At 46.4% G+C, this 19920-nt stretch overlaps 1 protein-coding gene across 1 annotated transcript in view; it reads left to right on the top strand.

Annotated features, from left to right (window-relative positions):
* GAD1 (glutamate decarboxylase 1) overlaps positions 1 to 19920 on the top strand; it is a 43207-nt gene that overhangs the window by 9421 nt on the left and 13866 nt on the right. Inside the window, exons 4-10 of the mRNA XM_002712277.5 lie at positions 1314 to 1472; positions 2596 to 2838; positions 9396 to 9486; positions 17389 to 17501; positions 18632 to 18747; positions 18832 to 18911; positions 19136 to 19190. Coding sequence (XP_002712323.1) covers positions 1314 to 1472; positions 2596 to 2838; positions 9396 to 9486; positions 17389 to 17501; positions 18632 to 18747; positions 18832 to 18911; positions 19136 to 19190 — 857 coding nt within the window. The remainder of the gene's footprint in view (positions 1 to 1313; positions 1473 to 2595; positions 2839 to 9395; positions 9487 to 17388; positions 17502 to 18631; positions 18748 to 18831; positions 18912 to 19135; positions 19191 to 19920) is intronic.

Here is a 19920-nt window from a genome sequence, read left to right as displayed (position 1 = left end):
CAGAAATAGAGGCTGGCTCCTGTGTCGGGGAGGGTCCTCATCCCCCTCCCTGCATGCCCCCTTCTCCTACCCACCACACTGAACTGCAGCCCTAGGGAAGTCAAGCCGAGTGCCCCAGATTCACTTGCCTGTCCTTGCACCTCCTGGGACTTTCTTCCAAGCCTGCCTTGTGATGTGTGTGACTCCCCAAGGAGCTTGATCTCTACAGAGACCACTCTGGGGTCACCAACAAGCTTAGAACTTGATTCCCCTGCTCAGGGTGGTGCATTCTGGGCTAAGGCCGAAGCTACATTAGAGGAGGAGATACTGACGGAGGAAGGGTTTGCAGGCCCAGCGCCCCACAGAGGATGGAGGCGAGGGGAAGATGGTGGTAGATTCTCCAGCCCTGTTGGCCCAACCCTGCTTCCTGGTTTGCTGCTAGTGTTGTCCCAGCTGGTCACTCCAGGCCAGAGAGATTCCTGCTCCCTCTGAGGGTCCCAGGTCAGAGGTTGTGGATCCCATCCTGGGCTCAGGATTCATCGGGGGCGGTTCTTGGATGACTTTCCAGCTTTATGACAGTTTCGGTCACCGTCTGCCAGGCTGTGTGCCCTTGGCGTGTGTGCATGTGTGCGTGTGTGTGTGTGTGTGTGTGTGTATGGGGGGGGCAGGGGAGGAATCTGTCCAAGTCCACAGCAGAGTGCTGTTAGACAACAGGTGCTGCTGAGAACTGAATGCATAAGACTTGAAATTCTCCTGTGTCTTTCCCCAGTACCTTTATTCAAAGGCAGGGAGTGGTAAAGGAAAAGTTACCCTTATATTGAATCCTGCGGGTGTTAGTGCTGCTAGAGGGAGGTATTTCCTAATCCTCATAGCTGGACCTGACGCCTCCTCCCTCTGCTGTCCTCCCCCTCCTCCCTAGGCTGTGCCCCCCCACCCGTGTCCTCTTCCCTCTGCTGTCCTCACCACCCCTCCAGTCTGCCCGCTGTGGTCGCGTAGCCCGGAAGCCCAGAGCTGGGAGCTGTCCTGAGCCCGGGTCCCTGCCTACGAAGCGGGCGGGGGGCTGGCTGCTGGAGCGGAAGCTGTCTGACTGACAGTTCTCAGCTCCCGGTCACGCCCAGGGAAGAAAACAGGCTGCTTCGCTCACTGTTCCCCCCTTGCGCATGACTGGGTCCGTGCCGCTGACGACATTTGGCACACCCCTGCCCCCCGAAGGCCAGCGGTGCCAGAGCCACTCTCTGTCATTCCCGGAGCGAGCGCGCGGCCCGACCCGGCAGCTGAGCCTCGGCGGCGCCTGGGAGGTCGCACCCTCCCTGACCTAGCCTCTCACGCCTTAGGGTTTTTGCAAAGGACCAACAGCCTGGAAGAGAAGAGCCGCCTCGTGAGCGCCTTCCGGGAGAGGCAGTCCTCCAAGAATCTGCTCTCCTGCGAGAACAGCGACAGGGAGGCCCGCTTCCGGCGCACCGAGACCGACTTCTCCAACTTGTTCGCTCGAGGTAGCTAGCCCTCCCCTGCCCGGCCCTGGGGCCGCCCGCCGGCTCCTAGCTCCTAGCTGGATGTCTTCATCTGTTTCCTGAAATTTTACTTCTTTCACCAAGAAATGCCGTTCCCTGAAGCCTCATGCAATTGCTTTTCCCACACTGGACCACCTCCCTCCTTCCCTAACTGCTCCCTTGGTTTGGGAGCTGGGTGAGGGTAGCCAGTGATGGTCTGCTCAGAAAAGACACTCATGGGGACAGAATCTTAGAACCCAAAGCAGTCTTACCCGTGAGAAAAAATCCAGTGAATCCCTCCATAGCACTTGTCCCCAAGCCTGGGCAAAAGAGTGACAGTGACACACCCCCCCCCTCCAGGAAGCTGTATTCTGGGCCTCATAACTGAGACTGTCCTGAAACTCATTTTCCTTCTGGAGATCGATCGATCTATCTATCTATCGATCTATCTATCTCATTCCAGCTGCCCCCGTAGCACTGGTTTCAAGGTGCTGTACCAGCTCAGAGGTGGACCTGCCCCCACCCCTTCCATTTGTTCTCCGCAGGGCCACAGGGACCAGACTAGAACATTTAACAAGACATGGCTAAAACCTCAGAGAGAATCCAGGGAGCAGACAGAGCATCAGCCTGCTGTTGACTATGGCTGAAACCTCAGTAGGGACTCCCCCCCCCCCCCCCGTCCCTTCCCTGCCTGAGAACACCACAAAGGCTGACCCTCTTCGGGGAGCATCTGAGCCTCTCTCCAGAGCCGCCTTGCCTTCTCCCTCTGCAGACTGAGCACAGCAAAGGTACAGGGGCACACCTGGTGCCAAGGTAGTATGACAGGAGTTCCCTCCAACACACGCCTCACAGGGGCCCATTCAGCCTGCAAATGGACAAGTGCCGCAGGCAGGTCACTCGCAGCATCCATCGCACGGGTGAGCAGCCTCACTATCAGAAAATTCTTGAACCCCAGAAAGGGAGTGCAGCACTGCTGGCGATGCGGTCCGTCAGATGCCCTGCACACGCACGTGCCGGAATGAGGTTCAGCATGTCAGCATACTGCAGCTGATGCGAGGGATCTTGGGCCCAAGGTTGGGAGTCAGGTGACAACTACTCATTGACTCATTGCCCCCCCTTTCCCCAGATCTGCTTCCAGCTAAGAACGGAGAAGAGCAGACCGTGCAGTTCCTGCTGGAGGTGGTGGACATCCTGCTCAACTATGTCCGTAAGACGTTTGACCGGTCCACCAAGGTGCTGGACTTCCATCACCCACACCAGTTGCTGGAAGGCATGGAGGGCTTCAACCTGGAGCTCTCCGACCATCCCGAGTCCCTGGAGCAGATCCTGGTTGACTGCAGAGACACCCTGAAGTATGGCGTCCGCACAGGTGAGGGGGGGCTCGCACCTGCAGCTTGCACCTGCCCTCCCTCCTGCCCTCGTCAGTGGTGAGGACAGCAAGCTCACGTTGAAGGAGAAATGCAGTCTTGGTAAGAGAAGGCAGAGAAGTTCTTAGAGATCCCAAAAGCAACAGCCCTGGGCAGTAACAGCTGGAGGAAGGCCCCAACCCTGGTGAAAACTCACCACTCTTTCTTGTGAAATTAGGTTTAAAATGTGCAGCTGCATGGTGCTAAGGCGACTTTTGTATAAAGTTTTTAGTCTTGGTTGGAAGCCATTTAACACCAAGGGGGAGCAGAGTGACCTAACCTCTTTTCTTGCCTCCGTGATCGTGTCTATTTCATTCTGATAAATCTCACCTGCCCTTCCCCATCCCGATGCTGGGGAAACAGGATCTGCTTCCCTCCCTTCCCGCGTCTGTTTCCTAGGACTGCCATTACACATTGCCCGAACAGGTGGCTTGAAACAGCAGGCATTTATTCTCTCGCCATGATGGAGTTTGAAAATTCTGGCGATGTCCCCTGGCCTCTCCCAGCTCCTGGTGCTTGTTGTGGGCTTTCCTTGGCTTGCATATTCATCGCTCCAGTCTCTGCCTTATCCTTCCCTGGCCCTCTCCACTGTGTGTGTCCAAGTTTCCCTCCTCCCTTAGGATGCTAGTCTGTCTTAGTGTCCCCACCCACTCCCTGCCCCAGTCCAGCAGGACTTCATCTCCACTGCATTACGTTTGCAAGCACCCTATTTCCAAATAAGATCACATTCATAGAAGTGGGGCGAGGACTTCGACACAGCTTTCTGAAAGATACAGTTCAGTTCATACCACCTTCTGGCTAGGCCAGAAAGTCTCACACACACATGCACACGTGGACACACATGCATGCACACACACACAGACATACAACCTTTCCAACCTCTGAAATATAGACCCTCTGGGTCACTAATCCTGTTCCAACTGTGAGTTCTTGGGGTCGTCCTCTTGCCTCCTTTTTTTTTTTTTTTTTTTTTTTTTTTTTGACAGGCAGAGTGGACAGTGAGAGAGACAGGGAGAAAGGTCTTCCTTTACCGTTGGTTCACCCTCCAATGGTCGCTGTGGCCAGCGCGCTACGGCCGGTGCACCGCGCTGATGCAAAGCCAGGAGCCAGGTGCTTCTCCTGGTCTCCCACGCAGGTGCAGGGCCCAAGCACTTGGGCCATCCTCCACTGCACTCCTGGGCCACAGCAAAGAGCTGGACTGGAAGAGGGGCAACCAGGACAGAATCCCGTGCTCTGACCGTACTAGAACCTGGTGTGCTGGCGCCGCAGGCAGAGGATTAGCTTACTGAGCCAAGGCGCTGGCCCTTCTTGCCTCCTTTACCTCATACAGGAGCCCTCGCTAGCCAGCAGTCCTGGCCAAAGTACTTCCCAGTTGCCTCAAGTTCAAGGACGTTTTGGATGTGCCTAAGCCCAGGTTTGAGGCAGTGTTTTCTTCTCTCCAGCCTGAGCTCTGGGGTGGCTAGGTCTACAGGAAGTCGCAGGACAGAAGAGGATTTCCCAAGGCCACAGCTCGCAGCCCCTTGTTCTTTTTCCTTCCTTCTCTCTGCTTTGCCTTTATGCCCTCTCACTCTTAGTCACTTGAAGATAGATTTAAGATACAGACTGGAGAGGCCGATGGGGGATGGAGCTGAGTAAGGCTATTCGGTGTCAAAACCAAAATGTTGCAATGAAATAAGAGGGTGGCCAGAGAAGCTTTTTTTTTTAAAAAAAAAAGATTTATTTATTTATTTATTTGAAAGTCAGAGTTACACAGAGAGAGGAGAGGAAGAGGGAGAGAGAGAGAGAGAGAGAGAGGTCTTCCATCCATTTGTTCACTCCCCAGTTGGCTGCAATGGCCAGAGCTGTGCTGATCCGAAGCCAGGAGCCAGGAGCCAGGAGCTTCTTCCGGGTCTTGCATGTGGGTGCAAGTCCTTGGGCCATCTTCCACTGCTTTCCCAGGCCATAGCAGAGAGCTGGATCGGAAGTGGAGCAGCCGGGACTCAAACTGGCGCCCATATGGGATGCTGGTGCTTCAGACCAGGGCATTAACCCACTGTGCCACAGCACCACCCCCTCAGAGAAACTTTTTAAAGTAAGGAATCCCAAATAGCATTTGAGGTTCACCAGTACCGCGGGAATAAGGATAGCTCACTAAGTACCTGCTGGATGGACAAGACCCGATCACAGCTACATCCTCTGTGTTTGGTTTTTAAGGAGAAGCACTCCTATCAGTTTAGTGCCGTCTCATCTTAGTCTGGCAGCTAAACCTATTCCTGATGGAGACCAGGTCACATTACGTGGCTGGATTAGGAAGAACCAGAATTCCCTATGTTTGTTTTAGCTTGTCTTGCTTTGGGCCAGTGTATTTTATTTTCTCAGTCACGCTATACACCCTTTCTCAGAAACATGAGAACCACACATGAGGGTACTTCAAAGAGTTCCTGGAGGGGCATTTGGCGGAGTGATTAAACCCTCTCTTAGGACCTCCTCATCCCATAGCAGATGCCTGGGCTCAAGTTGCAGTTCCACTCTCCATCCCCACTTCCTGCTAATGTGTCTCCTGGGAGGAAGCAGGTGGTGGCTCAGGGGCCGAGTCTCTGCCACTGACGTGGGGGACCCAGACTGAGTTCCTTGCCCCCAGCTTCAGCCCAGCCTAGCCAGGAATGTTGTAGGCATTTGGGGAGCGAACCAGTGGATGGAAGTGCTCGCTCGCTTGCTCTCTCTCTCTTTCTCTCTCTCTCCCCTCTCTGCCTCTCTCTCTCTCTCTTCCAAAGAAACAAAATTGAAACAAATTTTTTTAAAGTTCATGGAAAATGCACATTTGCATATAACTGTTTTCTACAAACTTTTTATAATACCCTCATATTTTTGTCCTGAGTAATGTTGTCCCTCAGAGAAAAACACAGGACTTTATCATCACAAATTCTCATATCAGGGGTGAAGCTGCAGGCTCTTTTGGCCAGGCAAAGCCTGGACTGTCATGAGTACAGTGTGTGAAGCCACTCGGGATTCAGCCTGCACCATCCATTCCTGTTCTTCAGAGATGTAGCTGAGAGCAAATATTCGCGTGTGCAGGGTTTTTAGTTTTCCGAGCACCATGGTGCCTTCTGCTACATCTCATTTTGACCCTGCGAAAGCAGACTGGTGCTGGCACATCAATGAGGACAGCTCCTGGTTGTGGATCTGTGATCTAGAAGTAGATACCGAAGCGACAGAGCACAGCCCATGTGTAGCTACACACGTGGGCAATATTTTTTAAGGTATCAGTGCATTAATGCTCAGTCCACATAATGGTTTGGTTTAGTAGTGAGAACCATCTGATGGGGTTATAGCCTACACAGGGATGATGAGGCATTTGGAAATTCTTGACAAGTTAACAAAAGACATTTTTTTCTTTTTTTTTCTTTTTTATTTCACAGGTAAAGTTATAGACAGTGAGAGAGAGACAGAGAGAAAGGTCTTCCTTCCATTGGTTCACCCCCCAAATGGCCGCTACAGCTGGTGCTGCACCAATCTGAAGCCAGGAGCCGGGTGCTTCCTCCCAGTCTCCCATGCTGGTGCAGGGACCCAAGCACTTGGGCCCTCCTCTGCTGCCCTCCCGGGCCACAGCAGAGAGCTGGACTGGAAGAGGAGTAACTGGGACTAGTACCCGGCAGCCCAACCTGGACTAGAACCCAGGGTGCCAGTGCTGCAGGAGGAGAATTAGCCAAGTGAGCCACGGCGCTGGCCCATTTTTTTCTTTTTAAGATTTATTTATTTGGGAGAGGCACAGACAGAAAAATTTTCCATCTGCTACTTCACTCTTCAAGTACCTAGAGCAGCCAGGGCTGGGCCAAGGCAAATCTAGGTGCCAGGAACTCCATCTGAGTCTCCTGCATGGGTGTCAAGAACCTAAGTCCTTGAGCCACCTTCCGCTGCCTCCGGTGCAGGTTATAGGAAGCTGGAGCAGAAACAGAGTAGCCAGGACTTAATCCAGGCACTGCAAAATGGAATGCGGGTATTCAAAGCAGTGGCTTAACCTGCCGCGCCACAGCACCTGCCCCCACAGACTTCTTCAAAGAAAGAACCAGCATATTGTGTTCCGCCAGCTACAAATCAGCCCTCGGTCACAGCAGCTACTTAGGTGATTTGTAGATACACCAGACTTTCTTGGCTAGTCCTTCTTTAACTTTTTATTACAGAAAATATGTCTTAAATTGCATTTTCATGTTTGAGAGGTAGACAGATAAAGGGAGAGAGTGCACTCCTGTGTACTGGGTCACTCATCAAATGCCAGCAGCCACCGGGCCTGGACTAGGAGCCAAAGCCAGGGGTTGAGGTCTCAATCTAGGTCTCCCTTGTGGGCAGCAGAAACCCAGTTACTCAAATCATCACTGCTGTCGCCCAGAGCCTGCACTGGCAGGGAGGTGGAGGCAGGAGCCAGAGCCGGGTAGTGAACCAAGGCACACTGATGTGGGACACAGGCATCTTAATGACTTGGCAGAATGCCTGCTCCTATCCTAGCAAATTTTAAAACTATACAAAAGTAGAATCATATAATGAACGCTTTATACCCAATACCCAGTTTATTATCAACTCCGGATAATTTTGTTTCACCTGTACCTCCAACCACTTCCTTCTCTTCTGTATTATCTGGAAGCAACTCTCCAACATAATATTATTGATCCATAAATAGTCCTTGTCCTCAAGAACTCTGTTAACAAAAGGCATAACCACGGAGTCATTGTTATACCTGAAAAAATTCACAAAATGTACAGTTCCTTAATATGAAATATTCAGTGTTCAAATTTCCAATCATCTCATGAATGTATAAATATTAATTTTTATAATTCTTTTGAAGGAGAATCTAGGTTCTTCACATTGCAGTTGGTTGATGCGTCTCGTAATCAATAGTTCCCCGCTCCACTCCTTTTCTTCCCCCTTACAGTTTACTTGTTGAAAAACTTTCCCTTAAAAAACCAAAAACTTTTTTCCTCAGCCTAGTTGAGTTTAGGTGCTGCTCAGTATCCTATATAGCGTCCATTATTTTTATGGAATATAGAGAATTGAAATTGAAATTAAAACTATGTTATTTTGTTACTTGATAGAAATTCTGAGCTCAGATTTTGGGAGGCACAAGGTTGTAGCCATAAGCTAAGTGTAAGGTCTGGGGGGACTTTGAGTCTTGTGTATTTCAGTGGGCAAAGAGTTTGTCTTTTGTCTCTGCCATGTGAAGTTGTTTTTATACATTATCAAAAATATGATTGCATTTATTTATGGTTCATTCCTTCCTTAGAGTGAAATATTTGTTAAGAGTGTTCAGATGGGGTGTTGCGTAAATATTTTAATGGATTTCAACAACCTTTGTTACGTTGCAGGAGTTGTCATGGATTCTGCTGGCACTGAGCAAACGAGTAAAATAGAGTAGTTTAAGCTATTTGGAATAGTGTACGTGAGCATCTGGAATCCAGATTTTATTTATCTATTTGGAGGTCTCTTGAGAGGCAGAGCTTGGTCTCTTCCGATATAATCATAGTCCGGATGTCCTGAATGAGTCTCGCTCCCATCTAGGGAAGACCAGGCATCCTCAGGGGATTCGGAGCAGGAACACTCACACACTAGCTCCCTGGCAGTTACTTCAGAGGCAAAGGCAATTTCCACTGGAAACCTAGGCGTCAGCATATCTTCCTAGCACCAGTTCTCTGTCACACCTCCCTAGACAATCTATTGTGTTGACTCCTTCGTGACAGCTGAGCCAAGCCTGCTGATGTGGAGTTGAGTTTTCTGGTGAACGCCAAGTTGGTCAACAACCCTGAATTTGCTAAGCACAAAGCCTGCTAAAGCAGACTGTGGGTCGCACAGGCCTTTAGAATTGTGAAGCCATAACAGTTATTTCTCCAGCAACTCAGTGGGTGGATGAGGCTGACTCTGTCCAGTTCATAGCAAAGATGCTAGGGTGGTCTCAACAATAAATTTAGTTTAATGGGCACCTGATTATGTATGGGCAAAACACTGCTTGATGTCGCATGTGTCATAGAGCACCACGGAGTGATGGTTGCTAGCAGTGTCAGCACTGGAGCTGGTACTTACTCCAAGCTTGGTTTGGCCCACAGAGCCAAGAACCCTCTTGGAGGCCTACAGCCTCTTCTCTATCAGCAAACCTCGATTTGGGGATTTAAAACTTTGAGATTTTTAAGCAGAGGGAAAAATCAGGATCAACTACATTTTCTTTTGTAATGAAAAAAAATACATGTGAAATAGGAGTTTGTCTGGAAGTCAACAAGTAAAATATTCGAAAGCATCATTAGTTGCATGATTTTGGATTTCTTTTTAAATTTAAAGCATGATGCTTCAGAAACCTAGAAATTTGGGAGGCCTCATTAATGCTTAGGGTTTTTGTAGAGTGGGTCCACCTTCCCTTTCTCCAATATCCTTGGGTAACTTTGATAGAACTGGGATGGAGGCTGTATGAATGTTGCCTAATGGGAGAAGCCTTTTGCTTTGAATATAGATTGAAAAATCCAGATTTGCGTTGATGCTTGCCTGTTACTCTTCTCTCTAGGTCATCCTCGATTTTTCAACCAGCTCTCCACTGGATTGGATATCATTGGCTTAGCAGGCGAATGGCTGACATCAACTGCCAACACTAATATGTAAGTCCCACATATTCCACAGTCATGATGTATGACTATGGCTTGTTTCTTTCCAAATTCAATGCCAATGGTCCTATTTTATTAAAGTTGCCTTGGTCATCTTTTCTCTTAGAACCTCTTAGGTTTATCACCATTCTGCTTTAATAGTACATACATATAAACTATTTTTGAATTGAATAATGCAACTTCAGAAAAATATTTAAGAGAAGTAATAACTCTAGCTTTCAAAGTTTAGAGTGAAATTTGATGTTCAAAGGCTCCATTTCTCTGAACAGTACATGTAAAAGGTCAGGTTGTGGTGTTTGATCTCGGTTTCCTTTTCCCATTCAAGCACGTGGTCCTTACTATTCAGGTCACATTTCCTCTATAAGTGAAGCTTCCTTAAAGCCACAAACCTATTGCTCCACTTAAAATTCTAAAGCAACATTCAGCTGGTAGTGATCCACTGTATATTCCTTTGAAAATTGCTGTTTTTCTGAATTTGACATTTATTTCCCCATACTTGTGTGTGTAGACAAAGCCCTTGTTTGTTTCTAAGTTCTTGTAAATTTATATGAAACTGACTGTAAGGTCCAGAGAGGGCAAATATTGCTCAGGGTGGTTTTCACGGGGTCCCTTTCAAGTTTCCTCCATGTGTGCATGCCCTAAAGGCAGACAGGTCAGAAGGTTACAAGGGTTCGTCACCTCCTAGTGAGTTCTGTCATTTCTGTCAACACCAGACCATGCATCACATTCTACTAAAAAATTCAGGGGCAAATAATGAAACACATTTCTTCCAATGATTTAATAATAACCATGTAAGAATTATATGAGGATTACTCACTATAGAATATTGAGAAACTAGCCACCTGCTTTAGAAGTTCATGGTAAAGTAGATTCTGAAAAATGAATTTAGGTGAAAGGGTGGTATTGTTTAAAATGAGAAATTCCATTTGACATCAAGATAGAATGAAAGTTATTAAAGCTCAAGGTATTCTATTTTTCTTTAACAAACTGCTACCAGCCAAAATCTGAAAGGCATTTAAAAATTATATACTGATGCATGTGTGTTCAAAAGTTGTTTAAGGCAATGACCAAGATCCTCAACTACATTCAGAAAAGTTTCTGTTAGCTAAGGATTCCTGCTTTGTATGATAATTTAAAATGACAATGACAAATTTTAAAAAGCAAATGTGACAAGTGAAGCCTTTAGTGCTGAAAGCCATACAAGATTAAACTGATTGAAAAGAGAAAATGGTTTTCATGCTCCCTGCTCACAAGTCATGGTTGACATCACAGGGTGTCCATGCAGATCACCGACACTCCAAAGGGCCAATGGCAAGTCAGGTCAAAGATGCAATTGCTTGGATGATGGCCTTGAACAAAACACTTCCTTCTGTGGTCTTTACTGTATTATGATTTGTGGTATAGAAATAAACTAGTGAGTATAGACACCATAATCTACTAATTTTAACTTGAAAACAGACAGTAACATTTAGTTGTAGTATCTAATACTAAGGATCAATGTAAATTAGAAAATACTGAGTTGGTTTTTTTTTTAAGTCACCTATTTGGAAAATACTTGAAAAAAAGCAAAGTGAAAGGGACCAGCATTGTGGTGCAACAAGTTAAGCTGCCACCTGCAGTACCAGCATCTTATATAAGCACCAGTTTGCATCCCTGCTGTTCCACTTCCAATCCATCTCCCTGCTAATCTGCCTGGGAAGGCAATGGAGGATGGTTCAAGTTCTTGGGCCCCTGTACCCAGTGGGAGATCTGAATGAAGCTCCAGGCTTCTGGCTTTGGCGTGGCCCAGCCCTGACTGTTGCAGCCATCTAGGGAGTGAACCACCAGATGAAAGATCTCTTTCTCTGTCTTTCCCTTTCTCTGTAACTCTGCCTTTCAAATAAAGTAAATAATTTTTTTAAAAAATATTGATTTATTTATTTGAAAGTCAGAGAGAGGAAGAGAGGCAGAGGCAGAAAGAGAGAAGTCTTCCGTCTGCTGGTTCACTCTCCAAATTATTACAATAGCCAGGGCTGGGCCATGCTGAAGCCAGGAGCCAGAATCTTCATTCAGGTCTCCCACATGGGTGCAGGGGCCCAAGAACTTGAGCCATCTTCTGCTGCTTTCCCAGGCACATTAGCAGGGAGCTGGATCAGAAGTAGAGCAGCTGGAACTTGAACTGATACCCATGCGGGATGCTGGCACTGCAGGTGGAGGCTTACCCCACTATGCGACAGCACTGGCCCCAAAGAAAATAAATCTTTAATAACAGCAACAACAAAAAAAGTGCATACTCATGAAGGCCCAAGTATATATATTAATACAGACACCAAATTCCTCAGTGTTTTCCGGTATTGTATTCTGCAAGGATCTTAGCTGCAATTTCACAGTATATAAGCTCAAGGTAAATAAAAGGAACTCAACCCTTTGAACCAAGTCTTTCTTGAACCTGAAAAATTCCACAAATTCTCCTTTTCTTGTCTGTGTTCATAAAATCAAAGTCCCCTACTCCTCTCTTACATCAGCCCTGCCACGAAACACTAAAATATGCCCCAGCCATCCGAGGTCAAGGCCAGTTCAACTACATGACATGTAGTACTTGCAGCTGCACTGAACAGTAGATATTTATAAAATATGATGTGATTCCAACAGATCGATAGAGAAGGTTATTTAAAATAGGGAAACAGTTTCTGTCAGTTCTGGAGACAAGGCACTGTCTGAAGAAGTAATTACCATTACCTAGAGGTTGTTCTAAGCTGGTTCCCCAGGCACGTGTGCAGTGTGGTGGCACTGTAGCAGCTCTGCAGGAACGCTGTGCCCTTGTTGCAGTGCCTTCTTCAGCTGGGAGTGGTGTGGGGAAAGCATGGCAGAGGAGCCTGCCTCTGTTTCAAAGAGCACGGCTTAGTGATCTACTCGCTTTTTTGACCTGCACTCTCATTGAATTTGAAAAAATTGATTTCTTTCTTGGTTTGATTGATTGATTGATCGATTGATTGAAAGGCAGAGAGATTTTCCATTTGCTGGTTGATCCCCAAATGCTGGCAACAGCCAGGGCAGGGCCATGCTGAAGCCAGGAGCTTGGACCTCAATCCAGGATTCCCATGTGCGCGGCAAGGACCCAAGTGTGTGAGCCATCACCACTGCCCCCCCCCCCCAGATGCACATTAGCAGGAAGCTAGAATTAGAAGCAGAGCTGGGGGCCTGGTGCTGTGGTGTAGAAGATTAAGGCTCCTCCTGCAGGGCTGGCATCTCATATGGGTGCCAGTTCGAGTCCCAGCTGCTCCACTTCCAATCTAGCTCCCTGCTAACACAACTGGAAAAGCAGCACAGGATGGCACAAGTGCTTGGGTTCCTGCCACCCATGTGGGAGACCTGGAAGAAAATCCTGGCTCCTGGCTTTGGATCGGCCCAGCTCTGATCATTGTGGCCATTTGGGGAGTGAACCAGCAGATGGAAGATCTCTCAGTCTCTGTGTTTCCCTCTGTCTGTAACTCTGCCTTTTGAATAAAATAAATAAATCTTAAGAAAAAAATAGAAGCAGAGCTGGGACTCAGACCCAGGCACTCCAGTGTAGGACGTGGGGGGTTTTAACAGCTGCACCAAACACCCACCTTTCATTGATTTGGGGTAGCCATTGATAACAGAGAATAGTAGCTCTCCTCCTCAGTACAGTCTTTGTAAAAGAACCTTCCCAAATCCTAATTCAAGTGGCATAGTATAAGGTGTCTGACTATTAGAAAAGAAAGAACGTCTTATGTCCGCACTCTTATACCTGCCTGTGCATACATCTCTCAAACATACAAACATTCTTTTAAGTGAGGGCCCAGGGAAGAGCCAAAGAAAAATTTGCAAATGTGTGGTCACCTAAGGAATGTTCCACTCCTTCTTTCCAAAACAAGGCCGCCAGGCACAATTGTGCAGGTTGAACAGTGCCCCGGTATGAACAGCAGCAGCCTGCCTTCACACAGCCAGTAACAATACAAAATCTCAGTGGCAAGCTACAGCTCAGTCCTGTGTTAGCAGGTTAAGATCTCAAGCCTTTAGCACTTTACTTTCATAGAAATTACATGGGAGAAGCTTTCTGTAGGCGTCATCAGTCATCCTGTGCTGCTGGGCGGGCTGTTCGAGGGGAGCTACAGGAAGCAGTTCTCCTTTGTCAGAGAAAGGCCCCTGGGATGGGAAGGACTCGGGGGTCTGACTCAGAGACGTGCTAACTGTGAGATCTTCATGCAAATCAGTTTCCCTCGGCCTCAGTTTCTTCATCGGGAAGGTGGGGATAATATCCAGCCTACAGAGTGGTCCTCAGACTGAAGGGGCCCCAGGCCTCAGAGCCTGCTGCATGCTGGTATACCACGTGCACTAGGAGACACGTCTGCTGCTATCAGAGACTCCTTCCTTCACTCTCCTGGTTCTTCTGTTTCACCTCTTGTCATCTCTGGACGGCAGAGGGTCTCACTAGGTTTCCCTCAAGTGTGTAACCTTTTAAGGTGAAGATATGCTACATCCCACATCTGTGATGAGAAGTCTAATACGAGAGACAACACAGAAGAGCCCTTCCTTCTTTCATTAAAGAAGTTCCCAGTTTGACGGTCATCAGGGGTCTTTGTGCCTTTCTGATCCCTAGAGTCATCCTTGAAGTTACTTCATGGTACAGGCTGGCTGTTAGAGCTCTAGCCCTCACCACTGTGTTCCAGAACCAAGGAAGGGAGGAGGAAGTGGAGTAGAGAAGTAAGGGATGTAGGGGGGACAGAGGGGGAACCTAACTCCCTACTGCTAAGGCACTTTCTCAGAAGCCACCCATTTCCCATAGTGCCTCTTTAGCCAGAACTTAGTTCCATGGCCACATCCAAGGAGACCAGAAAATATGGTCTGGGTGAACAGCAACCCTAAATGAAATGTCATGAAGCAAGAGAAACGGATGTGGTTGGAACCAGCAGACGCTTCCACAGCGAACCACAGCTTCTTACAATGCACTTGCTCGAGTTTCACATGAACCCCACTAGGCAGGTGAGCTGAAGCACTGCAGCAGGCCTGACTCCCCTCCCGACTCAGCACGTGGAAAGACTCAGAGCTCCTCTTTTGTGTCACTCCATGAACTTTACCTTCTTAGCGTTTTAAACCCCTACTTCCGGTCCATGTTGTGATGCTTCGACCTAGAGCTCTCGGCAGACTTAATGTCTGGTTCTCTGATTCGGGAGGGTCATCTCGTACTCTGACTTCAGCATCTCACTGGTCTCTTCTGATCAACAGTGGGCCTTCACCCTCTTGACTGTATCCTCTTCCATCTGTCACTGGGGAAAGGGGTGAGTAATCTGGGGTCCAGGTTGCAAGAGGAGAATTTTTATCATTTGAATACAAAATGATGTGCATATTCTCATTGTTTAACCGGAGAGAGGGACCATAGCTTTTCTAGGATTCCCAAAGTGGTCTTAACCTCCATTAAGGTAGGACCCACTGCTCCAGGCTTCAAGGGCTTCTTTAAGGCTTTAGGTGTAGGCAGACCCCAGCACCCTCACCATCGATTGTCAACCATGGCCCAGGATGGGAAGGCAGTGTCAGAGAAAGTGTCAGAAATGGGTAACACCATGTTAGTGCAAAGATCAGACCTGGCTGCGAACCAGCAGCTAGGGCCAGCCTACCAGCTTCCAGGATAGGATGTCAGGACCAAGCTCATGAGTCAGGGTAGGCTTAGCGTTAGCTGCAAGATACTTGGTGCTTCAGGTTCAGGCAGGGACTATCAAACAGCATGCAGCTAAGGCCAAGGAGCAAGTGCTGGATTCATCCTAGTAATCTTCTTACTCAGCTTGGAAATGGTGTCTTATAACATCTTGGACTCCTTGGTACATAGAATGGCACCTTGCAGGAAATCGTCACTCAGTATATTTATTGAGCACACCTGAAAAAAAAGTGTAGGAATCAGGTACCCAGCTCAGATAAGGACCTGTAATACTGGAGATCCAATGGTGTCATGATCAAACTCCCTAGATGCTTCCTCCTGATCCTGGGAGTAGTGGCCGTGTTCCTGGTCCTCAGCTAGGAAGGCTGATTTTGCTCAACTCACGAATCACGAACCTAATTTTATGTAAAGCATGGGCCACCCCTTGGTCTTCAGTACCATTCCATCTCCCTTCCCCATTTGGTTCCTGTGTGGCCATCTAACGCTGACCTGGTTCTCACTCAACTTTCATCCAATCCTTGATACAGTTCTAAAGTTATGTTGTATGATTCCATATGTTCCTTGCCTTCCACAGACAACTGTATTTGGTATTGTGAATTTCTAGCACACACCTGCCACCAGTAGCTCTTCACCGTTCAACATTTTTACCATTCTGACATTTCCAAAAATCACTGGAGCTATTGATAACACTTTGTTCAAGAATGGTTAGAAGCACATCATGAGTTTGCATCTCAGCAGCACAGGCTAAACCAGGAATCCTTCTCTTCTTCTTCCTTTATCAGGCCATCAGACATGAGGGAGTGTTGTTGCTACGGTGATGGGGCTCAGAGCAGGACCAAAGCATGATTGTGACCTCCAGAGGTGATGGTAACTGAACACATGTTTCCCAAGGGTCTTCCTCCTAAGTTTCCAGGGGCCTCCCAAAGAAAATGGATGTTGTCTTTTTGGAAACAGAATTATCCTACCAACAGATATCCTGAGGATCCTCCAGGATCTTTTTGTCTTCTTCTACTGCCATATGATTAATGTGACTGCTTTTTTCCCTCCATCATTAAAACTTGGTAGCTTCATTTGTGTCTTATGTGGTTATCTAATCTTTCCAAATAGATTTTCTAAACCATTAACCTAGCAAGAATTCCCATTACTCCTTGACATTGGCGTTCAGCCTACACTCCCTAACCAATGATAACCTCACCAACCAGTTGGCTGTGTCCTTGTAGCATCTCTCTACAGCAGGGATGGCCTGAACCCACCCCGCAGACTAGTGCTGAAGACGGCCAAGCAAATACAAGAAAGGCCAAGATCCTCAGAGCTTAATGAAGATTTTTTTTTTTTTCTACTTTACTTTTCTGTGGCTAGATCTGCCTTGAATCCTCTCAGGACATATGTTTGGTATCATGATCCCATTCCAATGACTAGTCCACCAGACTAGGCTGTTGCTTGGGATTGCTTTGCAAAGAGCCTTTTTTAAAAAATCAGTTTATTTGTAGAAAAATGTAAACTGCCAGGATGTCTGATGCCCACAGTTAGCTATGTGTGCCAGTTGACTGTCTTCTTGTTATTTATAATTAGTAATTAGGAAATCATTGCTAATAATTATTCTTGACAGATATTGACTTCAGAGAATTATAGAAACATAGTTGTGATTGGGGATTATCAGTAGAAAAACTATGCTGATAATTATATTGAGATCTTTAAAACCTGGGTCAATATTTCCAATTATCTTCACAGTTAGCTTTCAGATATTTACATTGTTTTGAAAAGATAGACTTTGGCTTGCCTATATAGATTCTACAAGTGTGAAACTGGCAGTCAGTTTTTAAAATATGTTGCAAAGCAATTATATGTAGAACTGAGAAAACATTTTTTAAAATTATCATTTGCACTGTCCTACAATCTTAGTAGTAAAAGGGACGCAGAAAAGTCATTTTCTTTCTTTTGTTTCCTCTGCGTGGATCATACCTACGACATTCCATTCAGATGAGAATCTGGTTGGTCGGTGAAGTATCACGGAGCAGGCACTTCCACCGCCTGCCTCAGTAACCCAGCCTGGTTTCTGACATTTGATGATTGATGACTTAAAGGATTTCCAGGAAATGAATTGTTTTAGTGGTTTTGAGCATCTTTTTTTTTTTTTTTTTTTTAGAAACCAAGCACAAACACTAAATCAATCATTTGTGTTCTCACAATGGAATGGCTGGACTTCCTCATTTTCATCCTTTTTCTCGCCACCTTTCCAGGTTTACCTATGAAATTGCACCAGTGTTTGTCCTCATGGAGCAGATAACACTGAAGAAGATGAGAGAGATAGTTGGCTGGTCGAGTAAAGATGGTGATGGGATATTTTCTCCTGGTAGGTTATCTTCTCTTTGACTCTCCTCAAGGTCTGCAGTATGGAGCCTTGGGAACCCTAAGTACAAAGTGGGGTTGAGGGAGAACAATGACTTTAAAAAATAGTTTTGATCCCATGTCTTCCTGTCTTTGTTAGGATGAAGGCTAACAAGAATGCTGCATTCAATGAGAACTAACAAAGGCTGAGCCTGAATCTGTACAAACTGACAAAAGCTGTGTCTGGTTAATGCTGGACAACTCCATTCTACCAACAGCTGTTTGATTTTGTTGGGGATCAGTGAATCGAGACTATCAATTAATTGCTTGAGTTCAACCAAAATAGCATATCTACTTTGAATCTCAACTTCAAAATAGATACAATAAGAATCTTTAAAATAAATAATTCTTGGAGGGCAAGGGGAGTTATAGAAGGTGTCAGAGACAGTGTAATTGTGTACAGGTGAAGAGAAGAAAGAATTGCAATTATCCAGGCCATTCAAGCAGACCATGTATTTGCATGTTTAATTGTGTAATTAATGTGAAAGTGATGGATCTGTGTTGGCCTGACATAGGTAGATAGTTCCCTTAGTCCTCCCTGTGTCTTTATTCAGTCAACACGAGTTTGTTTTTATTCTCATCAATTTAGAGCTCTCCTAAATGACTCAATAACTGATCCTTGAAGAAAGTTCTCAGGCAGGTGACCCAGTAATGTTATGGTTTCCTTCTGAAAGCTCCATTGCTTTCTCCTTCTCTGTCTCTCTGACTTCAGGAACAGATTCATCTTTGTTTGGCAAATAGATGGAGCAGAAAGTGGAAGCAAGAGGGTTGTAACTCACCTCTTTCTCTCTCTCTCTGCAGTCACTGCCCCTGCCTCCTCTTTATATTTCTGCCTAGACTTCAGGTGGGCAGGGCACTGGAGTGTGTGAATTCCTTCCTGCAAAACTGTCCAGCTAGCTTTGGAACAGTGTCACTGTTTGTGTTCCCAGGGCAGAGTCCTGAGGAAAGCCCCTGGCAATAGGAAAGTCAAAGTCAGCAAAACTTGACTTCCTTCCTTCCCCTTTGGGACCTCTCAGCCTTGTCTCCCTAGCCTTTGTTGTTAGCAACAGTAACAAAACGCCCCCAACACCTCCCAATCTGTCTGCTTGCTGACAGGGGGAGCCATTTCCAACCTGTACAGCATCATGGCTGCCCGCTACAAGTACTTTCCGGAAGTTAAGACAAAGGGCATGGCCGCCGTGCCCAAACTGGTCCTCTTCACCTCAGAACATGTGAGTTGGGGGTGCTTGCTCATGGATTGTGGTATTTTCAATGGGACTGTCTAACTTCTAACCTCGAACCTCTGTTTGTTGTAGAGTCACTATTCCATCAAGAAAGCTGGGGCTGCGCTTGGCTTTGGAACCGACAATGTGATTTTGATAAAGTGCAATGAAAGGTAGGCGAGGGAGAGTGAATATTAGGTTCTTGATATATGAAATGTGTTCATCTGTTAAATTTGTTTTATTGTGCTTAAGGACTGGCTCAGTGCAGTGTGCCAAGCTGCTAATGGTCTGTTGAAAATATCCGATTAAATTACTTTTTTAGCTGCCGCTCAAGTTGTTTCATGTGCAATCTCATTGATTCTTCATTTTAATCTCTCTCCTTTTGCAATTCTTACAGGGGGAAGATAATCCCGGCTGATTTAGAGGCAAAAATTCTTGAATCCAAGCAAAAGGTATATTCTCCATGGAGCATTTAAAGTCCAGCGGATATAAATTTTTTAAAAATTCCCTGCTTTGTGCCCCTAGACAATAAAAGTCCTTGATAACGTAAGAGGGCATTTTATTGTGTTCTAAAATTCTTTTAGCAGATATTTACTTGTTGCTAGCCTGTGAAATGAATTTAAAACTGTGTCTGTATCCCACCTTCATTGTGCCAAAGGATTAGTTTGGCATTCTTCAATAAATCAACTCCCTGGGCATCATGAAGGGACATAACCGAGCTTTTCAGTTGCTCCTGGTTAGGTATCATCTCCTTTTAACAAATACTATTTTAGCCTAGGATTCTTTTTAGCCAAGTACTTCCATGCCCTGGCAAATGGCCCATGTTACTTGGCAGATCCAGCCTCAACAAACTCCATTAAACAAAAAAATTTCATAGAACAGATATATCCACAAGTCATTGCCAGGTAGCCGGCAGGCCATTTACCAACACATGGTTGTCCTGGTCACATTCCTGTACCTCCTTCTATATTTGTGGTTAGTTGTTGGGGGTCTCAGCAGAGACATGGATGGACAGAGCAAGGATTCAGATGGAGCTGAGCTTCCAAAACTCCAACACTCATAGGTTTTCCCACAGCTTGTCTTAGCTCTATTACTCCATTTCCTCATTTATGTCTTGATTGTGTCGACATTTCACCATGTTTGCTATTAGTGAGTGTTTCGGCTTTTGTAGTAGGTAGGTCA

The sequence above is a fragment of the Oryctolagus cuniculus genome, chromosome 3 (genome assembly GCF_964237555.1).
Source record: "Oryctolagus cuniculus chromosome 3, mOryCun1.1, whole genome shotgun sequence".
NCBI classification, from domain to species: domain Eukaryota; kingdom Metazoa; phylum Chordata; class Mammalia; order Lagomorpha; family Leporidae; genus Oryctolagus; species Oryctolagus cuniculus.
The sequence above is the reverse complement of the archived record's forward strand: the minus strand, read 5'-3'. Positions and strand labels throughout refer to the sequence as shown.